The sequence below is a fragment of the Larus michahellis genome, chromosome 3 (genome assembly GCF_964199755.1).
Source record: "Larus michahellis chromosome 3, bLarMic1.1, whole genome shotgun sequence".
NCBI classification, from domain to species: domain Eukaryota; kingdom Metazoa; phylum Chordata; class Aves; order Charadriiformes; family Laridae; genus Larus; species Larus michahellis.
The window spans coordinates 117,917,344-117,945,002 of NC_133898.1; the positions used below are offsets into that span (position 1 = coordinate 117,917,344).

General features: G+C 36.9%; 1 protein-coding gene across 1 annotated transcript in view; it reads right to left on the reverse strand.

The window, feature by feature from the left end:
• Positions 1-27,659, reverse strand: part of NBAS (NBAS subunit of NRZ tethering complex) — a 191,303-nt gene that overhangs the window by 92,226 nt on the left and 71,418 nt on the right. Inside the window, exons 32-39 of the mRNA XM_074579377.1 lie at positions 25,447-25,560; positions 23,453-23,610; positions 21,449-21,547; positions 14,257-14,424; positions 13,546-13,659; positions 13,168-13,291; positions 7,919-7,995; positions 7,242-7,379 (exon numbers count right to left, since the gene is read on the reverse strand). Of these exons, the coding sequence (XP_074435478.1) occupies positions 7,242-7,379; positions 7,919-7,995; positions 13,168-13,291; positions 13,546-13,659; positions 14,257-14,424; positions 21,449-21,547; positions 23,453-23,610; positions 25,447-25,560 (992 nt within the window). The remainder of the gene's footprint in view (positions 1-7,241; positions 7,380-7,918; positions 7,996-13,167; positions 13,292-13,545; positions 13,660-14,256; positions 14,425-21,448; positions 21,548-23,452; positions 23,611-25,446; positions 25,561-27,659) is intronic.

A 27,659-nucleotide genomic window follows, 5' to 3' on the forward strand; every position in this document is an offset into this window, starting at 1 on the left:
TCAAGAACAACACTCACTCGGCTTTCAGAAGTAGGATTTAACAGAATAGCTTATACAACCCTTGAGAAATGAAAATAAGAAACACTGTAACCTTCTCCTTTTCTTAGGCACTATTTATCTTGAATAAATAAAACCAGGGAAAACCACAGCTATTTAACAACAGCTCTTTTATGAGTCGTCTAAATACTGTTTTGTCCCAACTAAGAATGGTAATGCTTTGTAGTGCTGTGTGCTTAACGAAGAAATATGAGGATCTGTGAAACCATGATTTAACTACATCAACCACACCTCAGCCAACGGAACATAGTTGTCACAATCTGACTGCAGCGTCGCTAATTGCTGGATTACTAATTCAGGGATCACACTGGGAGGTGTTCAAAAATGTCCACAAAGACTGCTAGTTCACGAGAGCTTACTTGAGTTTTAAGCCTTCAAACGTAGTAGCATTTAGTGACTTCTCAATTTTTGTTAGCTTAGATGTTCATTCATTTTTTAAAAAAAATCTGAGTTTATTTGTTGAGCTATCACTGAGGAACAAGCAAATCAATGAGGAAAATTCACGAAAAGTGATAGGCCAAAAAGGAAGCTAAAAGGATTACAAAAGTACCTGAAAAGCATCCTGAAAAGCACCTTATAAAGAACAGTAAAGCTGACAGCAAAGAGTTCTGAAAAGTCACTCCAAATCGGTAAGTCAGTTCGAGAAGCGGTAGGATCACTTGGTGACAAGGTGTGACAGGGACACTCACTGGTAAGTCCATAGCAGAGGAAATCAGTGAGATCTTTGTGTCAGCCCTCACTGCTGAAGGTATAGGGGACAGAGCTCAGAAGACCTTGATGAGTTGGAAGAAGACACTGGGAAGCGTCAGGCCAATTAGGTAAGTTATGTGCTTGCACACCTCCATGACCAGATGGCTTCATCCCTCAGTTCCCAAGGAAGACAAAGGTGAAGTCACATTAAATGGCAGGCTAAGGTGCATCAATGAATGTTATAAAAAAAACACTGTGCCAGAATGCAAACCCCATCTTAAAAATAGATCTCAAGGGGATCCTCACAGGCAGCAGAGACCAGCGGGTCTGATTTCCGTCCCTGGTAAGATGGCAGACCCTGTAACAAAGAATAAAACCCCTGAGCACATGCATTAACAGAGCTGGGTGGGCAAGAGTCAGCATGGCCTCTGTAAAGGGAAATCCACTTTGCTTGCTGGAGGGCTATGAGGGTGTCAATAAACACATGGACAAGAGGAATGCTGTGGCAAAATACATACAGATCTTCCAAAAGTCTTTGACAATTTTCCCCACTAAAGTCCAGTCAGGAAGCTTAAGATGCCAACAGATTGGAAGAAATGTGCTTTTATAAACTGAAACCTGGTGAATGGAGAGGCGAAAGCTCAGTGATCACTTTTCAGGTAGGGGAGAGCCAGCAGCAAGTCCTCTAGGAGCAGGTTTCGAGACCCCTTCTATTCAGAATCTCTTATCAATGACCTGGAGAAGGGATGAGCGATACATATTTAAGTTTTATGATGACACTGAGCTCTTTGAACTATTCAAATGTCACGCTACATATCAAGACTAAGCTGTCTGGCCTACTTTTGTATTTAAAAAAAAAAATCCAAACACAAAAAAACCCAAAGAAAACTTCTTCCAAGATCAGTTCTTAGTCTGCCAGATAATGCCTCATTTCACGGTGCCTTCCCCCACTGCCCTCCCTCTCCACAGTTCTCTCAGTCACAAACTCCACACACATGCAGGAAGGTCAAAAGAAGAGAGAACAGCGCAGAACAGATTCAAGGAGTTCTACTCTCCCAATTTTCCTTTAGGAACCATAAGATACACACTGGACTTCGAAACAGAAGCATACACTAAATGAGATAGGGTTCCCCCCCAGGTATTAATGACTAACAGTATCTGAACATGTACGAGCAAACAGCCTGGTAAATAAAAAGATAGGAAGCGCTAGGCATAAACAGCAGCATGAAAAGGAAGCAGAGCAACTTAAAGACCAGCAAAGAAAGTTGAACTTGATGCAGAACATACAACAGAAAATTCAAACAGTGAAGCAAAGGGGACAAATTACACCATCAAAGGAAATTTGCTAGTTTTCACCATCACTAGCTAAACATAAGGAAGGGCTAACGAGGAGCCAATAGCTTGAATCAGAACTTAAATGAGTAAAGAAGGTCATGTTTAAGTCCATCATAAGTCAAAAATAAAGAGCACTACCATTTTACCAGCTACAACAGACTTAGTGCTAGCCATTGTGTTTATGGATAAAGAGTTGAATGTTGAGACAAAATGAAACAAGACTGTCTTGACAGTTTGTCCATATTGCAGTCAATGTTTACAGACTCCAATAAAACCTGAAGTACACAAATCCAATTTGAGATTAAAAATGCATATATAATTTCTAGTGAGTTAAATTCATAATTTAGGAATGTGACAGGATATTATTATTAAACACAAACCAACATGCAACCATTTAATGAGCATTTGATTTCCAATGAGAGATGACCTCATGTGTATAGACTTTACTTCCAGCTGCACTACAGTGCCACGTAATAAGGTTAAAGCCATCAGACCTCATACAACATGGGTAATACATCTGTTAGCCTGTAAGATCTGCCTCTCTCCCTCCTCCTGTATACAGACTACTTATACAGTTTTTATTTCCAGTTCAAACTTTATTTTCAACATCCTACATTCAGAATATTACCTAAAGCTGTAGCATAAGGACCACAGCTGGGAGTTCTGCTTCTCTGGCTTAATACAGCTGTATGTATAATTAAGGGCAACCTTATACAAATAAGCAACAGAACTGCCTTGGGAGCCAGGTCAAGCCAGCAGAATGAACTCCTGGTAAGATCAACACAAACTTCTACATATTCAGTCCCAAGTTCTTCTTTTGACCTTGTTTTCATTAAAACAAGAGATAGATAAACACATATCAGCATGTAACAATTAAAAAAAAAAAACAACCAAACAAGAAAAACCCTGTTCCACATGCTGGGAACATGCCCTTATGTGAAGGGAGATGAGAGACAGTAAGACAGACGTGACATGTTTGTCACAGCAACTTAATGCACTTAAAGCCTACAGATGCCACTGTGGTGAGGGCAGTACAGAGACTAAATACAGTCTTGCAAAAGAACATGTGAACAGAGACAACGGTCTAAATGACAGAAATAAAGAGAAACAGCACAGGAACTAGAATACGCAACAGTTGTGACAAACAGAGAGAGAAAATGAAAACAAAACCAAAAAAAAAAAAAAGAGACCCCTATTTTGTAAACAGTGACTTTACGTGAGGTGAAAGCAGACCTAATTCTGCCTCTTACACAGAGACTGACAGAGGCTTCCCTAAGCAGCAAGCAACAGAAAAGGGAAGCAGATCAAGTGCACAGAGCACAAGTTCACTGCGTAAATGCACTCTTTCACAGAGTGACTCAAAAGCCACTTATATCAGGCTACTTAACTCTGTGGAATTGAACTCCCAGCTTCTTCACCAACTCTAGGCTGCATCAAAAGCATCACAAAGGAGAATCTCCGAGGTTATCATTTCAACATATTGCCAGTTGCAATGCACAAAAGCCCAGGAATCAAATTCATTTTCTTGAATGAAAATAACAGGCAAGGGAATAAAATAAAAACCTATGGCTTTTCTGCTAACAGCAACTTTCCTCATCTGCTATTAATTGCAAAATTCACATTTCCCTCTGCAACTCAGCAGTATTTGTCAGTAAAATACTCCTCTCCAAAACCATAGAAGCACCTCAGCATTAGATTAGCACGAGAACAGGAACATAACATATTAATTAACCTTAGGGTAATTAAACTTTTTCAGTCCTTTCTGGAGTAAACAATCCCTCAGATATATTTATTCTGGTGACTTATCAGATGACCAGGATAGGACAAATGAGGAGATAAGCCATTAACAGCAAAAATTATCTAGAAAATCTCTTGCTCAGCTGTACAGCTTTTCCTCTCACTCAACAAGACTGGGAAGTAGCGAGTGGTGAATGAGAGTGGCAGGGGGGAGACAGCCTTGATGCTGCCCAAGCAGGCAGCAGCAGCCAAAAAAAAAAAAAGGAAAGGAAAAAAAAAAAAATATCAGTGTCTTATCAACACTTCTAGCCACAAAGGCAAAACACAGCCCCATAGGGGCTTCTTTCTGTGAAGAAAAGGTTAACCTCATCCCTGACAGGCCTGGTACAGACCAACCAAAAATAAATATAGGTTCTCAAAGGGTAATGAGTCTCCTCACACCAATGCTTCCCACAGTCAGTCCATTTCTGGAAATCTTGTTCTCTTCTCCTGTCTGGCATTATTCTTATAGACCTTTATCTGTGGTTTTATTTTGTTGTAGAGCTCCTTTAACGTCTTCCTCAGGATAAGAAACTAATATAGCTCAGATGCCCTGAACTATAACTATCATGTTTATACTACTGTAACAACTAAACTTCAAAATTGTCTCTTGGGTACAAAACTAAAGAAGTACTTTACACCCAAATCCCTTTGTTTCTCCTTAAAGCAAAGTAATAACTTCATCAGAAATAGAAATTATCAAGATGATTTCCTTTGGGACATCAACAATACAAAAAAGTTAATGAGAATTTCTGATAATTTACGATTCTGTTTTTGATGTGCAGATATTAGTTACCAGTATTTCACATCACAGCTAAAAAAATAAAAATAAAAAAAAAAATCAGCCTTTATCCACCAGACCCAATCATTCCTTCAAAACGTTTTTCTTAACTAACTAGCAAGTCCTAAAATTCTTCCTTAGCCAGTGGAAGAGGAACTCCCACCCCCACTCACCATTATCCTTCTAACACATCCATCATTTTCATTCTGAGAACATTTCTCTCATTATGCCAGAGGTACTCATGTACTCTTTTGAAAGATTTATATAATGTTATTTTAAAAGTAGACACAGGAAGTGTAGACTTTTCCATGCTTCTATACAGCTTCTTACAAATTCAGCTAGAGTTTTCAGAGAGGATAGTTGATCAGTAGATTAGAGAAATCCCACCTACTGTGACTCAGATGCTGTTATACAGAAACATATACTCTATGATCTTGAGGATCCACCGTCTAGGCATGTGGCTGAAGTGCCAGATTTAGATCCTTACTGAATATGTAAAGGTTTAGAACAGGTGGGGAAAAAAGACTTGGCTATACATCTTCACCCACAAACACACAGCTATCTTCCAAGAATAATGCATAGCTTTGAATTATACATTTAAAGGAGCCAGGGACGCGTTTCTGTTTTGAGAAACAGTCAGAAGGCAAAGGTGATACAAGACACCAGTGGCATGAGCTGAAAGACAATCTATTACAGAACAACATCTACAATTGAGTTTACCATCTTCATAAAAATTTGTACCATAAAAGTTTAAGATCAATTTTGCCCACCAAGCTCTTAGGAAATACAAAAATAAAAGCCATGGCTAGATCTATGCCCATGGAAAGCAAATGGTATATCATTGAGGAAAGCAACTTGCAAGCAGAGCCATTTTTATTACCAGCATCTAAGATGTACATTTGAACAAACAGCTGTTTTGCAGTGGAAACTGAGTGTTTAAGTCTGGGGATTTTACGGGGGGGGGGGGGGGGGGGGGGGAGAAGAGAAGAGCATTTCTCTTGCTCAAAAGCATCTGTTTCTATGTCTCCTTTTCTACCTCTGTGACATTCTCTCACTGGATACCCTTGGTAACAATGACTGTATTCTCCCACATTGTTTTCTTACTGAGCATTCAGGGCTTTTTTTTTTTTCCCCCCCTTTCTTTCTTCTTTTTCTTGGTGTGCTGTTCACTCAGGATTTTCTCATACAGCGGTCTTCAAAAGCTACTGCTTAAGAGTAGTTCTTAATCATAGCATGTATTCTTTTTAGCAAACAGCTTAAAATCCACTGCTTATCACATTCCAACACAGTATTTTACCAAGACGGAACAAAAGATTTAGCCAAAGATCATAACAGGAAGAGATAAACTACATGGTGCTGTTGATAAGACTTCACTTATTAAATGGTAATTGTAGTAGAAATAGTTTAATCTTTAACATCTCCATCCTCATTCTTATGACTTACTCTTTCAAAAGGCTTCATAGCTCTTTCTATAAAATAAGACTGCCTAAAAAAAGCTAAACTAAAAAAAAAAGTAACGTTTTTTCATCAAAGGTGCCTTGCAGCAGGTACCTAGGCTCAAAGAAAGCTACTGAACAAATACGAATGAATTCCTCACCACCAACATATTTTGCAAGCCCCGCAAGTTTCAGTTGTGGCCTAAGTTTTCTTTTCGCTTCTAAACAGAAGACAGCAGAATGCAAATCTCAGCAGAACATAAAAGGCTGCCCAACTGCAGAACTGGGCGAATATCAAAACAAGCCTTCCTCTGTAAATCAGGAGCCATTCTGAACACAGAAAAAAAGAACAAATCTCCTCTCATGCCACAGTGGTGATTCACACTCTCTCTTTTCATTAAACTTGTAGCCAGAAGTGTCCTTTTAGCCGTAAAGTAGAGCTAGGCTGAAAACTGAACACTCCAGAGACCTTCTGTACAGGAGAAAAGAACTGGTGTAAATTCAGAAAGGCTCTCTTGGAGAGGCAAAAAAGAGTTTTTACTCAGGCATCTTAGTAGGAATGGCAATTGGTACCTTACTAAACTTTCGCATGCCACACCTTCAATTTATTTTGGAGTTTACCATGTAGCTGCTTTAATCACAGGCGACGAATAAGCAGCGAAGCTGTGCAATTTCAAAAAGAGACAGCTGTCAAAGGAAATCAACAAACTCATCAATGAACGAGGATGACTTTTCAAAAAAACATATGTAAACTAAAATACAAAACAACACACTTCAAGGAAGAGTATGGAAACTTTCTCAATAGCAGCTTTCTGGTTTAAATGGACACTTGACTCTTCTGAGGAAGTACAATATTTTATCAGTATCGCAAGATGACAGCATAGGCTATGCTCATTATTGCTCAGTCTTTATAAGCTACTTTGAAGACTGAGAGTGCTATTACCTATAAATGACACTCGATACTGTGCTTCAAAAACTCTTCCACAAATTGTGAAGTACTTGTCTGTTTACAGCACTGTAGAAGAATAATTATGTGTAACTTAACAGGCTGCTCACAGTGTAAGTCAGATCAGCTCCTTAACAGGCTTAACTCACGTACTGGCTTTTTAGAACAGCTTTAATGCTGCACGTTAATGAATATGGCTTTAAAAAGAAAGAGTACTAACCCTGTAGAGAGGGTGGCATTTGTCCTTGAAACATGGTGCCAAACGAGCATAGATCTGCAGGCTATAGTAATAACTTGCCAGCTGGAGAGATAACGCAGAGTGTAATTGCTTTTCAAAGCATTTGTTGGCATCTACCACCTAGGAGAAAGAGAACGTTAATTTAGATGAAAGAATTAGCAAGCATACAACACTAAGTGCACAAACTTTTACAAAGCTACTTGCTGTGATTTAGAAATAGCTCTGACTACGTTTTTCTGGCACAGAAGTAAATCAGTAACCTACACACACACACAAAGATAGTTCTACTTTATAATGCTTTTCTCCCCTTGCATAAACTCCAAACCAAAATTTTTTTCCAACTACAGTTTTGATGCTTCCATACCACAAAGTTATTATCCCTATTTATATATCCATAAATGTCAGTCAGGTGGCCCAACTACTATTTTAAGAAAATATGTCTTTTTGTCAGTGCCATGCTCCTAAGCCAATTCAATGGCATTTGTTCAGAGTTTCCTTTAAATGCGTCAGCCTGATCTATAAAAAAAATCTGTATTTAAATGAATTCAAAGACTTAGATTTTAAAACCATAAAGAAGTTACATTTTCTTACGGACTTTTGAAATGCTATGAATAGCCTTTCCTGGCAAAAACATAGAAACAAAATCACTATCGACATACCTGCGGCAGTGCAAGTAGATAGGCAAGAGACAAGGCCATATCATTCGGTAATGCATCACTTGCCAGTTGTAGCAGAACTGCAACATACAGGGAGTGGAAATAAAGCTTTGATTACTGACCCATCTAGCCTTGACAGTTAGCAAATGAAATGTTTTCAGTGTAACCATATTTTATTAGACACTAGCTTGAAGCACTCTATACGTACTTAATTAAACACTTATCAGTGCAATCCAGAAGCAGATAATATGTAATTAAACTGCAGCACACCTTTACCTTGACTTCCAGGCAAAGTGGCTGATGCATTAACCAAACGAGACTATGCAGTAACAGATGCTAAACAAAGCCACTAAAATATCACCTCTACTGATTTACGACAAGTAAATCTTTTGCTTGTAAAAATCAAGGCGGTAATGTAATGTTGTAAGCATTCGAAGATACCAACGTAAGGAACAGTACAACATGTCTTCTCTTCAAGCCTGAGCTCTAATTAACTTACCACTGAACACAACAAACAATATAAAAAACTTCTGTCTTAATTTAAAAAAACAAACCCAGCTGCAAACAGAAGTATCAGCATGACATTTGAAATTAATGCATTGAAGAATTATTCTGATTATAAGAAGAAATACTTCTGGTAAAACTGACACCAAAATTACCTGCTTTTCCTACATTTAGAAATCAAACTTTTTTTTTTGTTTAAAAAACCCACTATATTTTACATTACACAAACAGGAGAACCAATACACAGACACAATGTGAACACCCAAGATTTGTTAATTAGCAACAGGAGCTCTCCTTCATGCAGTTCCCTCCTTCTGTACTAAAGTCAAGCATCACTGCAGTTGCCACAGAAGTTCCAACAAACAATTACAGAATAACAATTCTCATGGTACATTTAATTTTCAGGTTTGAGGGTAGAGAATTTAAATGATTAGTTCCAGGGACAGCTTCAAAAGTCTTATGAAACCTGGACCAGAAATTGCATAAAGAATTGAAAGTATACCAGGAAAATAATATTATGGTTTCCTTTTTTATAGATGATGATGATATAATTATTGTTGTTGCTCCGATCAATTAAAAGCCATCTTCCAGAAACTTAGCTCTTTTTTTATTTTCAGGAAGTCTCAAATACCTATATTCCCACATTACACAAACTACTCTTGAGGGCACGCTGGCAAGAAACTTGATTACTTTACACGCGCAGCCCCCCAGTGAATTATTTGTTGATTTATAAAAGGCTTGAATGACCAATTACAAAGTTAAGATTATCATTAATTTGCCATCAGCCTGAAGTGGATTTACATGCTGGCCCTCGGCCAGAGAGAAAAAAAAAACAAATTTCTATGTGACAAGTCATCACAGAGGCTGCCTACACGGCAATACGTCCCACCTACTGCAAATACAAGCCTGCCCAACAGCACCTATGCTCTGCGCGTCAAATAGCTTTTACCAATAGTTTCTCGCTGCTGACAGCTTTTTTCTGCTACATTCAAAATAACCTGTATGCAGTCCAAGCAAAAATAACAGGACTCTAGAAATACGTGATATTAAAGTCTTGATGAATTAGCTTGCAAAACTGGTATTTCCCCACTCTGAGCACACAAAGTTTCTTTATATATTCTTAAAACCACCTCTAGTAGAACAGAAAACAAATGGGAAAGAATTTGGGCTCTGCCCTCTACTCCCTTCCTCCAGAAAATTAATGACTGCAAAGCCTTGGAAATACACCACAAATTGTGGGTTCTCTTCCAACTGAACATCCCCAACATGACAACTGCCACACTAGCAAAAATTTATCTTCACCCTTCAGATAGCAATCATGACAAAGAAAATGGCACCAATACAAGGCCAGAAAACAATATGAATTTATTCATACTCTTTCATGAAGCTCAACACAAAGGCATCCCAGTTGACAGAATACACTTAAGAAGAAAGACCTGCCTCCATTGTCATCGCTTCTGAGTAGAAAACATTCCCTGTACTGGTTCAATAAATATAAGTTTTCTCTGCGCTTGTGTGCAGATATGTGCTCATGTACCCATATATAGTTATAAGCCGACTTTACATGGACATAAACACATGTGTACACACAAAGACTAATTTCATACATTTTTCTGTCTCCCAGTGAAGCCCTACAGGAATTCTCTCACATCTAACAGGGCTAAGTTCAAATCACAAGCTACAGACGTTAGCAGGATGCCATTCTGTCCTCTCACAAATCTTCACAAAATTTACAGGAACTTGGTATCATTTCAGACCACTGCCAAATCTGAAGTTTACCAAAGGGATTAAACGTTGCAGGGTTGTCAAACCAGGGAGGACAGGCAGTGACAAGCAAAGAGCCAATGCTGCTGTTCCACAAGCAATATTTCCTTAAGAAAACACAAAAAAATATTGGGTTTATGAATAATTTTTATCTCCTGTGCAGGTCTTGTCTTTATGCCACAAGCCTGTTTGGAAGGCAAAGTAGGGAAAAAAATGGTTTATTTGTGAAAACTGGAATATATACCTAGGAAGTTTCAATTTTTCCCATTTATTCTCTGAAAAAAATGCAAAACCCACTTCAAATCTTCCATTGTTCTTTTGGATGTGACAAAATCTCACTAAACTTAAAAGTATATATTGTAGTTAAACAACCATACCTGCAAGCAATTACAAAATCATGGAAAATATCAAGCTATTCTTTGTTCTAAAACTCCTAAGCATTAATAGGTCTGACCAACTTTCTTGGGTTTACTTTGATTTTAGTACCTAATACAGTTACAACAAAATGTAGCCATTGATTTTAGTAACTTTGCATTCAGATTTCATCTTCAACCACCCCATCAAATCCCTAAGGGCAATGGAGAAAGACAACTATATTTAAACAGAGACGCACAACATTGCCTTGGTAAGAATGTTTTACTGAACCCACAGCGATGGGTGTTACCAGTTCATGGAAAATCCTCAGCCTACCACCTACCTCCAGACAGAAAAGACAAGAAAAGTCAAAGTCCAAGCCTTGTGAACCTACCAAATCCACAAAAGAAGCAGCAAACATTATCCTGAGTTTTATCACACGCACTGCCTCTGGGGAAAGCATTTAGCCATTCCCTGACACCTGAGGCATGACACTGCTACAGTACTAGAATCAGAGTTTGATGCGTACTGCAATTTCTCCTAAGACAGTGTGCTAAGTACCACTAGGGTTTCTTTGCTGAACTGCATCTTCTTTCAGGTTCATCGATTCTTCCAGCAGAGCTGAAACCTGCTGCCTAGAAGACAACTACAGGGAAACAAACAGGATTCAAACTTGTCTGAAAAATAAAATCTGTTATGTTTATTAGTTACTAGTATAGTAGCTAATAGCTCATATTACATTCAAGTTTCATATGGCAAAATCCTGCCAAAACCTTAGAGTAAACCTGAAAATATGGGAAAAACATGGAAGAATAACTGGGGAATCACACCTGCCTGACTTTTTTCTTTTAAATTTTGGTGGTGTGCTATTAATACGCACATTTTTCAAGCTCCACAATCCTGAAAGTGTTAACTTATTATGTCTTTCACTGGAATTGATAGAGCAAAGCATTAAGAAGGGGGAAGAAGTAGGATCCAATACTGTTAATCCAGGGCTAAATGCATTAGAATTAGCAAGTTACCAATCTATTCATTTACAGAAAGCTACGTTACACTTAAGTGTAGGAATGGTGTCTACTGACTACCAAAAGGTACTATACAGCAGGACTGCTGAGTACAGAATAAGTATAGCTCATTTTCCAGAGGAAAACACACAAAACAGCTCCATAGCACAGCTGGAGGGACTCATAAGCGAAATTCAGATTGACTAAGAGTCGTGGAAGAGAACAGAAGTATTAAAATGGAAAAAACAGTAGTCTGCGCACTTAAGAGGAGGATGACAGAGGCTCAAAAACTGAGGCTGGAATCTAAAATTTCTTTTTTTCTTCAAGAAAAAGTCCCCAAAGCTGAAATTTCCATCTCAAAGGCAGCCACTGAATTGTAAACAACCAGTTCCAATTACTCAAGTTGGAGCTGGAAGTATTACTAAAGATCTGCCAACTAACATCATTTGCCCTAAGAAAGCAATTAATACTTTTTTAATCCTTGCCTCCCTCTCCTTTAAGACACAGGAATCAGAGCTAGAAGCCTATGGGCTTTCAGCATGCAAGAGAAGAGATCCTAAGTACTGATTTAAAACAATTTTTGCATTAAGAGAGCATGAAAGGAATGAAATGTGAATACATCCACATTTATAGAACCTGTTGCTGACCTTTTCTAATTCACAATGTTATTATATTACAACTGTACAGGTTATCTGTAGAAATATCACATATCTTAAATTATTGAATGGAACACAAGTATGCTGGTTTTCACCAAACAGTTGAAATAAAATGCGTGGCTTATGAAGAAAGTCTCGCTTGAAACTTTTCTCATATTGCAAGTGATTTAATATACTCATTTTTCATGGCAGAACTTACCACAGAGTAACATATAATAGAGATATCTTCCTTCAAAAGACACTAACAGCATGTAAGTATTTCAACAGTTCATTTCTTAAACCAGCAGGAGACAGCAAAAAGGAAAGACAAACAATCATAGGTGGTTTTGAGTGGGGTTTTTTTGTTGTTTTTTTTTTTTGTTTTTTTTTTTTTTTAAAAAGTGAAACTGTTTCAGTTAACAAAATAACCTATAAAATGCAGACATTCAGAAGACAAAACGTCCTGATGACTCCAGAAGCTGCAGTTAAACATTAGTTACTAAGTAAAATACTGTAGTGACCCTGCAATACTGAAAGCTGTATACAAATTGGCACAGAATCTGAACAAGTGAATACACGGGCATACATACAAATAACACTTAGCAGTGGATTGCAAATTTCCATTTAAATATCTGTACATGGTAGTAACTCAGAAAACCTTCAACAGTTTCCCCACACACACAATCTTCGTATCTTTGTCAGCTCCCAAATATCAGTTTCTGCTTATTTAAAGCCAACTTTCAGATTGCAGATTTCTGGTCTTTACTGAACAACTCCTTTTAAAAAAAAAAACAGATCTCTTGAAAACTCTGCAGCTACTTCTATTGAGACTACTTACCAACATAAGATGTTGAACCAGATCACAATTCATACAAAACACCCAGACATTATGTTGATCATTGTGTACAATTCTCCATATTTAAACTCATCCATGGATTCTCCTATTTACTATCTATAGTAAATAGAGGAGTGAATACACACATAGCCATACCTTCTGTTGTTGGAAGTAGGTCTTTTCCTTCGCTTTTTGTTTCTGTAAGTTTCTGTGTTCTCAGCAATACTTCTGCAAAGCTTTCCAAAGAATTGTTCTGGTACGTGCCATAGCTGATTTCAGACTAGAAGTAAAATAAGATAACTGACACATGTGCACTATACCCTGCAGTTATATTTAGCTCACTTGTACCAGATGCAATTATCTACCTCAGTTCCTGCGTTTGCTTTCTTTTCTGTTTAATGCTGAAATTTTTCCTACTATTGCACAAAATTTCAAGTCCTTGCAAGTCACACAAATAACCCAAAATCCATACTGTTAGTTAATTATAAGATCCCACAAAAACTAACATTCTCGAATTCTGTAACAGAAACTTACTTCTGCAACATATGCATCAGCAATTAGAGACTCATAAAAAGGATGACAGCCTTGCTTTTCCACAGTGGCGTTTTCTCCAGGCCCGCTTTTTAGTGCGCCTCCAAATTCTTGGCCCTGGGAAAAATAAGTATAGTTTAGCCTACTCATTTAAAAAAAAAAAATATTAAAAAGGCTGTAACTGCTTATCAGAAAGGAAGCAACACTAAATGAAAATATCACTGAATTCAGTGGATAGCAAGACAGGAGTCATTTTACAGAAACCAATGCTGAATGAGGTCCAGTATTCTTAAAAAAAAAAAAGAGAATCATGTTCAAAAGCAGAGAAAGCGTATCATAAACATTCTAGAAAATCCACTGAAATAGAGAAGGTAGAAAAAAGAAACTGAAAAGGAACAGCTTTGAATATAAGAGTATTGAAAGAGTGGACTTCACTGTGCTTTCTTCCCCAAAGTTGTGAAGTTCTGCCAAATTTCAACTATGCCTTCTCACACTATGCAAAGAAAGCTGGAGAAAACAGATTAGAAAACAAGGAAAGTAAACAGCTTTAGACCCCTTCTCTCATTGGATTTGCTTGCAAACAATCCCATAATGTCTCTAGTTTATTTACTGATTTGGGGTCTTCAGTTATCAGATACCTACAAAGAAGCCTAGCTTTTCTACTAATAGATCAGTGAACGTGTAAACATCTGAGGCACATCAGCAATCCCTTACATGTAATGGTCGAAGATAAGTTAATGATCTCTTCCACCACTGTCCATCACTGACAGCATGCAGCATGGCTTTTGTGGTCATAGTTGTGTTAGACAACACCTTCATGGTTTTTGATGTCGTCCAGTACAACAAATCAGCAGACTGGCTAGAGGAGACGCTGGTTTCATCCTGTGAGCACATCCAACACACAAGTGCAAGTGTTAGACTCATGCTTTAATTAGCTTAATGACCTAAAGCCAAATGCATTAGTGTTCAGGCACACTATGTTAATAACATATTTTAATGATCATCAATTTAAGCAGCAGCTGTCAAAAAAAAAAAAGACAAGTTAAAAGTGATTTAGGAGTTTCAGTCTGAAGTGAGTAGCGTGATCAGTAGAACATTTTGCCCCTTATTCAACTATAATCTCGTTTCCACAGACACCAGCTGTTTTTAATTCAAAAGTTTATAATGGTAATGTTTTACATAATTGTCGAATGCTTCTGTTAAAATAATGATCTCTGTACAAATGAGGAGATTGAGCATGCTAAAATTAATCTTCAATAACTCAAGAGGGTTTACAGCAGAGACAATCTTGTATTTGCACAGAGGTAGCACTAATTAAGTTGAATTCTCAGTAGGGAAAATGGTGAAGAGATGTAAACATTCATCTCCACACCAAGTGAAAATGTATCATCAAGATTTGAAATTCTGCAGTCAGCACTTACAAGGTACCAAATACGGCAAACCTGAAAGACTGTAAGAAGAACTGAGACCCCAGCCTATTCTCAATCCCAAACTGCTTCTGCAATACGTATACATCTACACGTTATCCTGCAAAACATCTTCACCCAGTCTCAGTAAACTCACATTTCTTAAAAGTAAGAGACATGGTCCACAAATGGAGGTTTCCTTTACCAGCTCTCCCTCATGTAAAGCATTTAAAAATACCCACAACATCCATGTTGATTGCGCTGTGCTATTCCAATCCTGAAAGGTTTGTGTTAATCGCATGCTTTACAGAGCTTACACATTAGACAAATATATAATCAGCATGCTAAGGTAAACACATTGTCTTCAGCAATAGAAAATATAAATATTTCCTCCATACAGCAAATTTCAATAGCTTTATATCCAATGTTTCTCCCTAAAAACACTATTATTCATTTCCCCATACAGCAAAGTGTATTGAAATAGAAAAATTCTACCTGTATAACTGAATGTGAAGTATTAGTTTACAACTTACTAACTCATGACAAACCTTCAGACATCAGAGCAAAAGGATGCCAAGTTATGCTCAAGTGATTTCCGTCCCACCATAACTTCAGTGACAAAACACGTTAGCTTCAATAAGGCAGAATTGCACTGTAGACAAACTTATTTTTAATACCTTTTACTGCAGTATGCATTAAATCACTGCCTCAAGCTGACCACTGAAGTAGCAGTTCTATCTTACGTCCTTCTTTCCATTAAGGCTTCAGCATTTTTTTTTCAATCTTTTCTGAAATGACATTCTGCATTTCACAGATGCACCACTAATGAACTCACTGGCTAAACTGGAAATTTCAGCTCTTACTTCACCAAATGAAGAAAGAACATGCCAACTACGAGAAGTCATGATTTTTACGCCTTTGAAAAGTAAAAAGCAAAAGAAAATCCTAGGTCTGGTGGCTTGGTGTGGTGGGGGAGAATCTCTTGTTTGCGTGGTTTTTTAACTAAACCACTCTTGGCATTTAGTATCCTATATATAACATTTAAAATATATTACAAAAATCTCTTGTACTAATTTGTCTCTCTGCCTCCATTTTCAAGCAGGCGCTGCAGGACACCTAACTGATTTTTCATGGGGAAAAGATAAACCAAACCAAAACAGAACTAGAAAAAAAAAATCCCCCCCAGTCCTCAACTGCATTTGAGCAAAACACATTTTTAAAAATAAACTTCCTTCAGTATCGTGAAAACTAACGGATTAACTTGTATGCTGGTGAGTATGTTTCTACAGCTCTACTGCTATATCAAATAAACTATTGATTCTTTCTAAAAAGAATTTCAACTCTTACGAGTAATTACAGTCTTTTCTGCACAAATAAGAATTCTGTTTTCTGAAAAGCCATTCCTCTGTGTGTCTGGAACAGCAACACTTTCAGGCTATAACTTTTTGTTATCCCGAATCAACCTCTCATAAAATAAATTATTTCTTAAAGACTGCTGGGGGTCCCATTTTAAGAAGACAACTTTAATTGTATAATTGTACCTTCGGGAAAAAGTTATAGTTTGGAGGTTTTGAGAAGTGTTTGGGGGAAGTGATTTTCTTATATTATTCCTTGCTGATATCCTTTATAAAAGTAAGCACTTCTGATAAAAAAAAAATAAGAAAAACAACTTCTTAATCCTAAATTAGCAGAACCTAAATTGATATAAAAAAAGTGAGCCAACAAATTCTGAATTATCAAGATACTCTAAAATAACAGCTAAAACATTTGTATATATACATATGCTCATACATACACATATATATAATTCCAAACAGTCTTAATTCAAGGACAAATAACAAAGCCAATTAGACAAGGTGCAAGGATCAAAACATGCCAAAACCATACGCTGTGTGCACTTCATCCAGTAAGAGTCATTATGCATTAAGATTATGAAGGAAACAGGGCGAGGTGGAACAGATTCTGTTCATAAGACTGAACATCAAGTATTAACATTCCTTTTTCCCTTTTTGGTACTCCCACTGGAAAAGGGAAATTTTAAGTAGTGTTTTACATAAATATTCTACATTTATGTTTTGTACCTTGAAGGGTTTTGGTTTGGAGAGTTTTTGTTTGGGGTGGGTTTTTTGTTTGTTTGGTTGGTTTTGGTTTTTTGGTTTTGTTTTTTTTTTTTTTCTTTTTGTAGTGTATGTTAGAGTTAATGAACAAGCCTAATTGAAAACTCCAGTCCTGCAAAGATAAACCAGACCCTAGATGAGAGACTAAGAAAAAGAGCCATCTCAAGATGACAACACTGAAATTCAGGTGTCATTGGATGTCTAAGCCCTTATTAGGGTTATATGTCGGTGGAACTGAAAAGAGTAACCCAGCCTTAAGCACACACAATGCATTTGTTTCAGCTGCTCAAACACAGGCTTTGATGACTGTCTGAGAGGTATAGCAGTAATTAAGATATCTGCTTAACACTTGTAGATCCAACAGAGGACCCAGACTTTTGGGGTCAGTAGCTAAAGGACAGGAGAATAACTTAGAGTATCTTAAATTGTTGTTAGCTATGATTAAGTAACTGAATCAAGCACCTGATGGCTAATTAACTGCATTGTTCTCTCGGCACCATTGACTGGATCTCCACTGACTACGACAGGAGTTTAAGCAGTGCGCATAGAGTTCCACACAGATTTTTATCCTCTGCACAAGAGTTCAGTGACACTGTAAATGAACATGATTCCTTCAGGAATTACAGGCACCTCTTCCTATAAGAAGAATTCTAATTTAGTTATTAAAGAATAGATCCCAGTACATTTACTAAGCCACAAAAGACAGCTCCAGTTAATTGTAAAATAAAAAAATAAAATTAAAAAGAAGGGTCACTACTATTTGAAACAGCAGCTGGAGCATTATTTTTGCCCTGAGGTTCCAAAGACTCCAAGTGGAAGACTTCCCACATAAATACACAATAGTAATAATACACGCATGTTGCGTAAGTACAACACTCCCTAATAACTTCTAACCAGCAGTGAAAAAATGCATGACAAACCAATTAAATGTACACAAATATTTTAAGAGATCCTGTCTTTTCCCAGATCTAGTGCTTGGGAAAAAATGCAAAAGCAAAGAAGATGCTAAGACTCTGTTAATCAGAAATTTTCTTTTCTTAAGCAAAGTTTAAGAAATCATTTCTATAATTTGAAGATACTCTGCTCTAGAAATTATGTCTGCTCTCCTATCAAAGAGTCCGGTTTCAAGGAAACTTGAAACTGCAAATTTCTCTTGTGCTGATATGCCACTTTATAATAATTAAGTTTTCATATTCAAATATGTAAAAGAATGATTTTATATATAATAGACATATTGCACATTTTAAGTAGTAAGCAGATTTAACATAAAGTCAGAGCTCATTTACAAGGCAACTGATGGTTATTGTTTCTACACAGCACAGCATCTCGTGACTACTTTAATCTAATAATGTTAGTATAATATTCTGAAATGCTTTTCATGAATCAAGACCTGAATTTTCTGAGATATTTTGTTTGAGAAGCACCAGATCAGTTGTTGAGGCATTGGTCGCATACAACCAAAAGAAAAAAAAGGTGGGGATTGGGAAAATTTAACATTTTGCTTAAGATTAATCTGCTATGTGGGAAACATTGTAGCTTCCAGAAGATAATTTCTCCAACAGATCCCACGAGTTCAATCAACAGTGACAAGCTGGCACTAAGGTAATGACGTACATCCTTGTGCAAATGCACTAGTTCCTACAGAATAATTACGTGCAGCTTTCTCATAGCAATCAGGAATTTCCTTCAGAGTAGGGCCACGAAAAACTTGAAGAAAAGTTATAGTGAAGTCAATACCAGAGCAACGTTAAACAACACATTTCTATGCAATCTGTGAAGATATGTAGCCAGCTGCTATCGAGATTTCTGCAAGTTTCGTAAGAAAAAAAAGTCTCAGAGGAAAAACTTAAAACAACAAGAATTAAATTAGTTTATAGACATTTCTAGAGAGGAGCTCATCAACAGAAGCATGACCAGCATGACAAGCATGACCAGCTAGCGTTGTGGGTTGGTAAAATGAAAAAATGGTAGTAGCAATTAATGATTCAATGCTAGATAAAGGTAAGAAGAGGTAGGAAAAGGTCACTAAAGCCTTGAAAGGAAAAATTGATATACTTACAGAGAGGTATTTTTAATACAACAGAAAGGGATGCCCAAACACATGTATGCTAGAAGAAGCTTAGTCAAGTCACGATAAGGAAAATTACATTTAGGCCACAATTTGAAAAGGTATCAATAAGTGAGAAAGAAGAACGTTTGTCGACTCCTTGAGAAAAGGGTGCTATAAGTTAATCAGGACATAAGCGAAAAAGAAAGGAGTAAAAAGAAATGACAAAGAAAAATCTTACAGTTTGTTTTTTCTTTGAAGGAACTGAAGTTCTGTGCAAGACAATGAAGGTGAAGCACGAGGAATTAGCTGAAGTGGAACTATGGGAATTGCAGTTATAGGATTCAGTTAAGTCAGAGAAACTGAGTTACTGAATATATTGCTTTTCTAACATTTCAGATGTCTGTAACAAAGGAAGGGTTATACAGTGTCTAAATTCTTGGCTATGTTTCCTCCTGTGTCATTGCAAGAAATGAAAGAAGCTATAAATCCCTATTAAGTCAACTGGGAGAGAACAAAAAGACAGAATTAGCAAATATACAGAACTCATTTCAGAGTGTAACAGTCTGAAATATAACATGCCAAGAAGTTGTATTAAAACAGAAAGAAAAAAAAAACCCTCAATGCAGCACCATACAGGCTTGCCAGGTCAACTGTCTGCCGGCTTCCAATTCTAAACAGACAACCAGCCTCAACTGAGGGGCGGGGGGAGGGAAAGAAAGATATATTGCAGAAAATAAGAGCGGATAATTTTCTAAATGTGAATTCCCCAGCATAACGAAAATTGCTTCGGATACCCAAACTGAATTGATAATGAAGTTAATTAGTGAGCAAACTCTTGAGTAAGTTTTTGAATCATTTATATGCATGTATAATTGCTCTGTCACAACATACAGTTAATAGTATTACAGCATATGAAAAGCGATGCATAACAAGTTTGTTACATACATTAAAATATTGTAAACATATGTATCCACACCCACATCAGAAGGTTTCATTTTATTAACATCTACTTAATAATCTTCCTCTCGGAGAGATTCATTTATCATTTTCCAGAAAATAAAAAAGCATTCACACCAGTGAACAGACCTGTGCTTCTTATCAATGATTCTAGCAGATACAGTGTTTAGCTCTCTTCCTCCGAATTCTGTTTTCAGTGCTGTTTTACTTTCCTGCCCATTTATTTTTTATATATGCAAATACGTATATGCATGTTTACATATGCATATGTGTATACAAAGTATGCATGTATGCCTGTACATATATAGAAAAACATACGCAAAAGACAGACATATACATAGGAGTTGCCTGTTGCTATTCCAAGAACATGAAGGAGAGGTGTGTTTTTTGAAGCCACATGGTGTTAAATATACCAAAGGCAAAGACTAGTGTATTCCATCGACAGCTGCCATTGGTAAAAATCCCCCAAGTGTATAATGGCACTGAGGAGGCTGCAATTCAGTTACTTTTCTCAAAAAGCCAGACTATGCAATGTGATCCACCTTCTTTCTTTCTCTATTCTTTCCTGTATTTCTTCAAGGTTTTTGTGCCGCCCCCCCCCGCTCCCCGCCCCGTTTATCACCTGTAGAAAAACTCGAAAAAACAGAAAAAAAAATTAAATTTAGAATTTTCCACTCTCAATAGGATGAAAAAGACATTCCTTTCCTTCATAAGTAGGTTATTACGGTTATTACATCTTCTTTAAAGAGAGAAATGTACTTGTAATTGTACATGTACACACTTATCTTTTTAAAAATAAACACGAAAAGTAGAAAGAATAATTGTAACTTTTTTCCTGCTGCCCTGCCTCTATTTCCCACAAAAGACTCAATGTTCCTTCTGATCGTAGACACAAAAATAATTTCATATGCAGCGTATGAAAGTTATAAAATAGCAAAGAAGTCATAAACTTCATGATGCACAGAACAAAGGAAAAAAATAGGTTTAATTCAAGACATTTTTAAATTAAATATGTAGCTCAGGTTTATTTTCAAGTGTCTTGCTTTGCAATTGTGACAGATCAAAAATCAAACCACCATTTATGTATTTTATTGTGTTAAGTTTTGTTGCAGTTTCCTCTTCGGCCTCTAGGTTTATTTTTTTCCTATGGTGCTAAGACTGTGTAGGAAGAAGCAACAAAAAAATCGGAACAGACCAAGTATAAATACACAAGCAAAACTTTCAACTTAAAACAATCTAAAAACAGTAATTAGTAGATGTATTTAATGTTGTGAGTTTTATCTAGTAAACAGGTAGATGTTTCTAAAAGCTCAAACGCAGCTCTTCAGCACAATGCAGAACAAAATCATTTTTATAAAACTCTCTCTAAAGCTTACCTCGGTATCCTTACTGTTCAATGAAGAAAGTCCTGAGATATTTGTATTCTCACCTCCTTCGGAAGGAAGGAACTGGTAATTCACAGCCTGATACAGAATCTGTAAATACAAAATAAATACAGCTCTCTTACCAGTCAAACAATCACATGTAAGAATTATGACTGATTTTATAGGAAAGCCAAGAAATTCTGATGTAAAAGCTTTCGCTATAGAAAAACAAGGGTCCAGGGGAAGACAGGGAAAAGAACACATAAGTATTTTTGACATTGTCTCACTGTTTTAGTCCTAGACAAAATAATCTTCCATTCTCTGTGATTTTTTTTGCTATTTTTCACGCCATGTACTTTTATTTTATTTTTTTTATTGTATGTACCCTGCTGTACTACATACGCTAAAGAACTTCCATGAAAAATATCCATTACCTGAACTGTGCCTCTGAGGTTTTGGGCAACTCCACAGAGACAAGTGTTACACACGATAACAGTTTCATGAGCAGAATTTCCACAGGCCATACAACTGCTGGAAGGTCCACACAAGACACTTGTATATATCATCTGGTCAGCGTGACCCTCTGATAAATATTTTTTGCATCTCTCTATCTAACTACATAAAAAGACAGAGGGCTTGGACCGAACATGTGGGACCTTTAATGAACAAGAGCTGAAGAGCTTATGCTTAGTTTATGGAGAAAGTCATCACAGAAGAAACTGATTAAACATGATTTGACAGAAATCATGAATTGGGTTTGGCTTCCTGGGGCAAATACCAAATTAATCATCACTGACCTTTTGCTACAAATGATATTGTACTAATAAAGAAATCTAAGTAACAAATTCAGTCTCAAGTTTTGTGAATGGAGAAGACAAAGTTGTTTGCCTTGGAGAAGTGGGATGCAAAAGGGTAACGCCCAGTGGCTGAGCAGCTGCACTGCACTATGACTAAATGGGATATGGAGCCTTTGGAAGGAAAGAGACAGTGATATAAAGGCAGTGAACTGCAGTAAGCCTAACAAATTCTGATGTATACAGCGCCAAGAGTCTTCAAATTCTAATTCCAGGTATAGGCACGTATGGGAGGAAACAAGTTTTTCTCATACGCATTGCTATACAAGCAATTTTGTAAAGAAAAAGGCTACGCACTTGCAGCTGCCTTAATTAGAGTGCAGATGTACTGTAGCTATTGCTCCTTTCTCACCCATTCTTCAGCAAGCCCTCTAAGATGTTTTTATTACACAAAGATAAATTTATGAACATTGTGAACTCTTAGACAACTAAGACAAATATGAACTCTTAAACAAGTAAGAGAACGTAGGCCAAACCACAATTACACTGAACAGAAATTTAACATTTTGACAACCTAAATTACTGCACTGCAGTTTCAAATGAAACTTTTCAAAAGGTTTGCTATGTCATCTTGCCATACCTTGTATTTAAATGCCACAATTACGTGTTCTCGCAAATATAATATAATCAGCTGAATATCTAAGATCTGATTCTGTTAAGAAGTCCGTCGTTGCAAAGTTAATAAAGATGTCTCAGACATAAAACCTGCTGTAGTTGTTAAAACCATTACATGGTTGAAATCGCTGAGAAAAGAATTTCATTGTATATTGGGTAGAGATCATAAAAATGTAAGAATAGACATTTATGTGGGCATTTAATGAAGTTACATTACAAGGTGTAAGCACCTGGAAAACACTGAAAAAGTTATTTAACTGCATTTACAAATAAAATGTTTAAATCAGGCAATAAATGAAGAAATTAAGAGTACTAAAGATAGAGAACACAATTGCACTTCTACATGATAAGTCAACTCATTATACAGAAATGCTTATAGAGAGATCTCATTTATTGAAATATAACAGTGAAAGTAGAAAAATAGAGTAGAACAAATATAAACTTGTTGGGAGGTGGAACTTAAGGGAACAAACTCAAAAATGAGCACAAGTCCCCTTTACTTTGTTAAGCACCGAACTTGCAGAGAAGAAGTTTCAGAAACACCCACCTGGGTTTGCAATGCACTGCTCACTCCCAACAACGCCTCTATGGCACTTGGGGGACAGTGTGTCAGAGCAAAAGCCATGAGTTCCTGACGCATACCCAAATCATGGTAGCCTTCCGATTGCCCAAGCTGACTGCATACCTCCCAGCTTTTCGAATAACCTGCAAGGGAACAGAAAGCATACTTCCAAGGTTGATAAGCTTCACAAGTCACAGCAGGATGCTGCATAATTCTTACTGAATGAGATAAAGGAGGGCATATGGCATTCCTGCCAACACTTAACATCCCCTGAGAAAGGAACCCTAAAGGCTCCATAAGACACAGATGCAACTCAACTTTAGACTGACCAAGTACATAGACGATTCATTATTATCATATTGTAGATATCCGTACAATAGGCATCTGTCAACCTACAAACAGTATTTTTTACATACTGCAATAAGAAATTCATAATATACTTCACAGCATGATATTAAACACATTAATGTGCTAAACAAAACCAAGAAGTAAAATATATTGCTTAATATAATTATCAGAACCTCAATTAATCTCAGAGTTTCTCCTCTCAACCTCACGGCAGAAAAAAGAGCTGAAGAAACAAATCCCATCTTCCTTAGTATCTTGACGCATATGTGCCATTTACCTCCACTCATACTCTCATATATACAAATTACTTAAATACCACAAATATTTCAAGAGTTTTGACAGAAAGGTAGATATGTAAAAGATCTGCATGCTCCTACCAGCTGCAGTCACATATTTTTACCTGTTTGGAAGGGATACAGTGCAGGAAGAACAAGAAATTGTGGTTCCCAGAGGCATACAGAAAAGCTCCCTAAGGTTACATGTCTAATACTTCAGTAACTGTCTTAGTACACACAGCATTTCCAGTGTACATCTCTATTCCATGTATTTGTGCATTACATATGGCAAAAAAAACATTTGCATGGGTTTTGTCTTGCAAAAGAATGATCACAAACAGCTAGGATACATTTTTCCTGCTTTAGGAGGAGATTAAAGGAATCTGGCTGTCACCTCGTCTTGTCAGCTCCTATACTCACACACATCTTTTGTCAGAAAGCCAAGAAATTAAGTTTGGAGATACCCAAACAGACCTGGCAAGTGTCTCTCCAGAAGCCTAGGTCCAGTTTAAAGATACCTGAACTGTCATTTATAATGTACACACAAATATCAGCACTTACTACTACAGCCTACGTTATTGTTTTCAGATTGAAAACTAAATACAAGCCCCCTGTCAAGCTGGGTAACAAAATTTTATTTCTTATAATTATTTACAGAGATGAACAAGTGGGACAGCAACTGCAGAGAAAGATTTTACGCTATGTGAATGAACTTTTGCAAACTGAATAAATCTTAAGAAAGATATTGAAATATCTTCTTTTCATAAAGAATTTTAAAAAGAAACATGAATGTGTGTGTTATGAATGTGCATGGACCAATATACACGTTTAACCTCAATAGAGTTACACATGAACATACATTAACAAAAACATAATACCCGAACATAGCAAATGGGATTTAAAAAACATGACAAATTGAAACTTTTTTCCTTTGCATTCTTACAAGAAAAAAAAAAGTAACGAGGAGACAATTAAAAATGGAATCCCCACTGGGATATATTTTGAGCTTCTGATGTAAAAAATAAAGGATTATCTGAATGACAGTATGCAACTTCAGTTGAGAGATCCCAGTGAACTAGATCTGGACCAGCATTGCTCTAGAAGTCACCGTGGCTTAAGTATTTTGTAATTCTGTAACTAAATGGAGTTCCTCCTCCATGACAAAAGGATTTGTCATATTTAAAACCACCTGCCTTTTACATTTGACATGTTTATGTCAGCTGATTTCCACAAACAAGACGTAACTGATTTTTGAATTAAATGGACCGATCCGAAGCAGCATACTTCACAGTAAGCTGAGAGTCAGCACTCAGATTTCCACTCCCATCACCCCACGCCATCCCCATTTCTCTTCACCTGTGGCCATAAGCTCCTGGCAATGCATACTAGCTGCTTTGTAGTCCTGGAAGCTGAGAGCTTGTTCCACTAGAAGTATGAGAACTTGACCTTTTCTCTCCATCTGATCATCTCCTGTAAGAAAAATTCAGCATTTTTATTAGTTAATTGGAATTAATGGTCAACTTTATTTCTTAAGAAAACTGTATGTCACAACATGAAAAGCCCATCTTGAAACTGTAGCAGAAATAAAATTATCTGCTTTTTCCTGAAGGAAACAATAAAACCAGTTATGTATTTTTAAAAACATTGGCATCATAGCTGGCTAAAGAAACTACACAGCATATTATGGCTAGGTTAAAAAAAATGTTTTGAAAACTGTATTTATGTGATGGCCAAGACATAGATCAAAACTGACATTTAAAGTATGTGACATATAAATCAAAATCCTGACATTGAAAAAAAAACTTCTGTGAACTGTAACAGAAGAAGAATTTTGAAATTTTTAATTGCTTTGTTACAATATACAAAGCCCCAATTTAAACTCCCACGTCACAGAACCAAATAATTCATGATATGTGGAAAACATAGGTATTTAGGAATTCCTACCCTCATAAATTGAGTGAGTAAAACTGAAACTATTTTTTCCACACCAAAGATGCATCTTGGTCACCAGACCCTCTGGACAATGCCTCTTCCCCCAGTTACAAGTCGAAAGTAACACTTCAGATACTAATGATCTCATGAGAGTTATTTACTGACACCAGTTGGTCCAGTCTTGAGCTCAAAAGAGCGTGTATGCCCATGCATTAGATGAGAAGGGGACTAAACATATGCAGGAAAAAATTAATCTCACGCTATTCATTATAATTTAGGAAAGAAGGATGGCAAGAAGCTAATAAAAGTGCATGGATTTTTTCAATACAAGCTCTTTGCTCGTGTTTCTCCCCTATTATCAGAAGCGATTTAACGCAGTCACTGTTGTTACAGTCATTTGAAAAGGGCACTGCTTTATGAAACTGTATTACTACAACTTGTGAAATGCAAATACTTCAGAAGGTTAAACAGACCCGGTTCCAAAAACCATTTAAAGAGTACAGGTTTTTAAATTTAAAGCCGTCATTTTTAACTCTACTTTGTAGGTCCGTACATGCAGGCCAAGCAAATTTCTTTTTAAAGCTTTCTCAAAAGAGAAGATCTAGCAGTTGCACTAGAATGACATTCAGAGAAGTGAAGTTATCCTAATTATTGAACTCAATCAAGATTTCTCCTAATCCCCGCACGTCGTAACTAACTCAGCTGGGAGAACAGGTTGGCTTCCCATCATTTTATCTTTTGGCCTCTTGCTCTATGTACTGCCAACACACAATGTTGCAAATTAATCACATCCAAGGCTCTTCTGTTGCAGAATTTTGCCCTCTGGAACCTGGGAACTTCTCATCCCAGCAAAGCAATTACAGATGACAAAGAGGTGCTTCCATCTACACGAGCTAAATGTGAACTGTCATTTCTATATGCAAGAGATCCGTACTTGGCACTCACCTTCCGATGCCCACTTCACCCTGACAGCTTTACTACTTACAGAGAGATTTGACTAAGTAGCAGACACAAATAAAAGGCAAGAGAAATAATTAAACCATTGTCCCTCAAATTTCAGCTAGACAAAATAATCACTGCTATTTATGACTACTTGGGAGTAGTAATAAATGGGTAGTAATAAGTGAGTGGGATTGAAGGGAAGAGAGGAGAAATACTCAAAGCAAGGAATGGTTTTCTTCCTAACTGTGCTTGAGCAGACACATGCTGAAAAGTCCCCCATGCCCAATGTTTTAGCTAATTAGTCCTGATGCAGTAGGATACATCTCTGCATGTTTTACAAAAGCACAAGCATATAACATAAGGATCGATTTCCTTCCAGTCCATGGCTATACTTGCTCATCTTATCTCCACCATTCACTCATTTAAACTCCCATTGTCTTGATAAAGTCACACCATTACCCATGCCAAACAGCCCTCAGCTCCCACACCACCTGAGACAGAAGCACAGCCCCAGCCCTTTTTCCATGCAGCTTTTGTTGCCTCAACTGTTCAGTCACTTAAAACACTACCTGCTGCAGATTAGCAGCACCTTCTTGTTCTTCTATTCAAACGTGAAAAAAATTCACTGCTTCAGATTCATGACCCCTCATTTGAAGGTATTTTTAATAACAAAGTCTTATAAAAGTGGAAGTTTT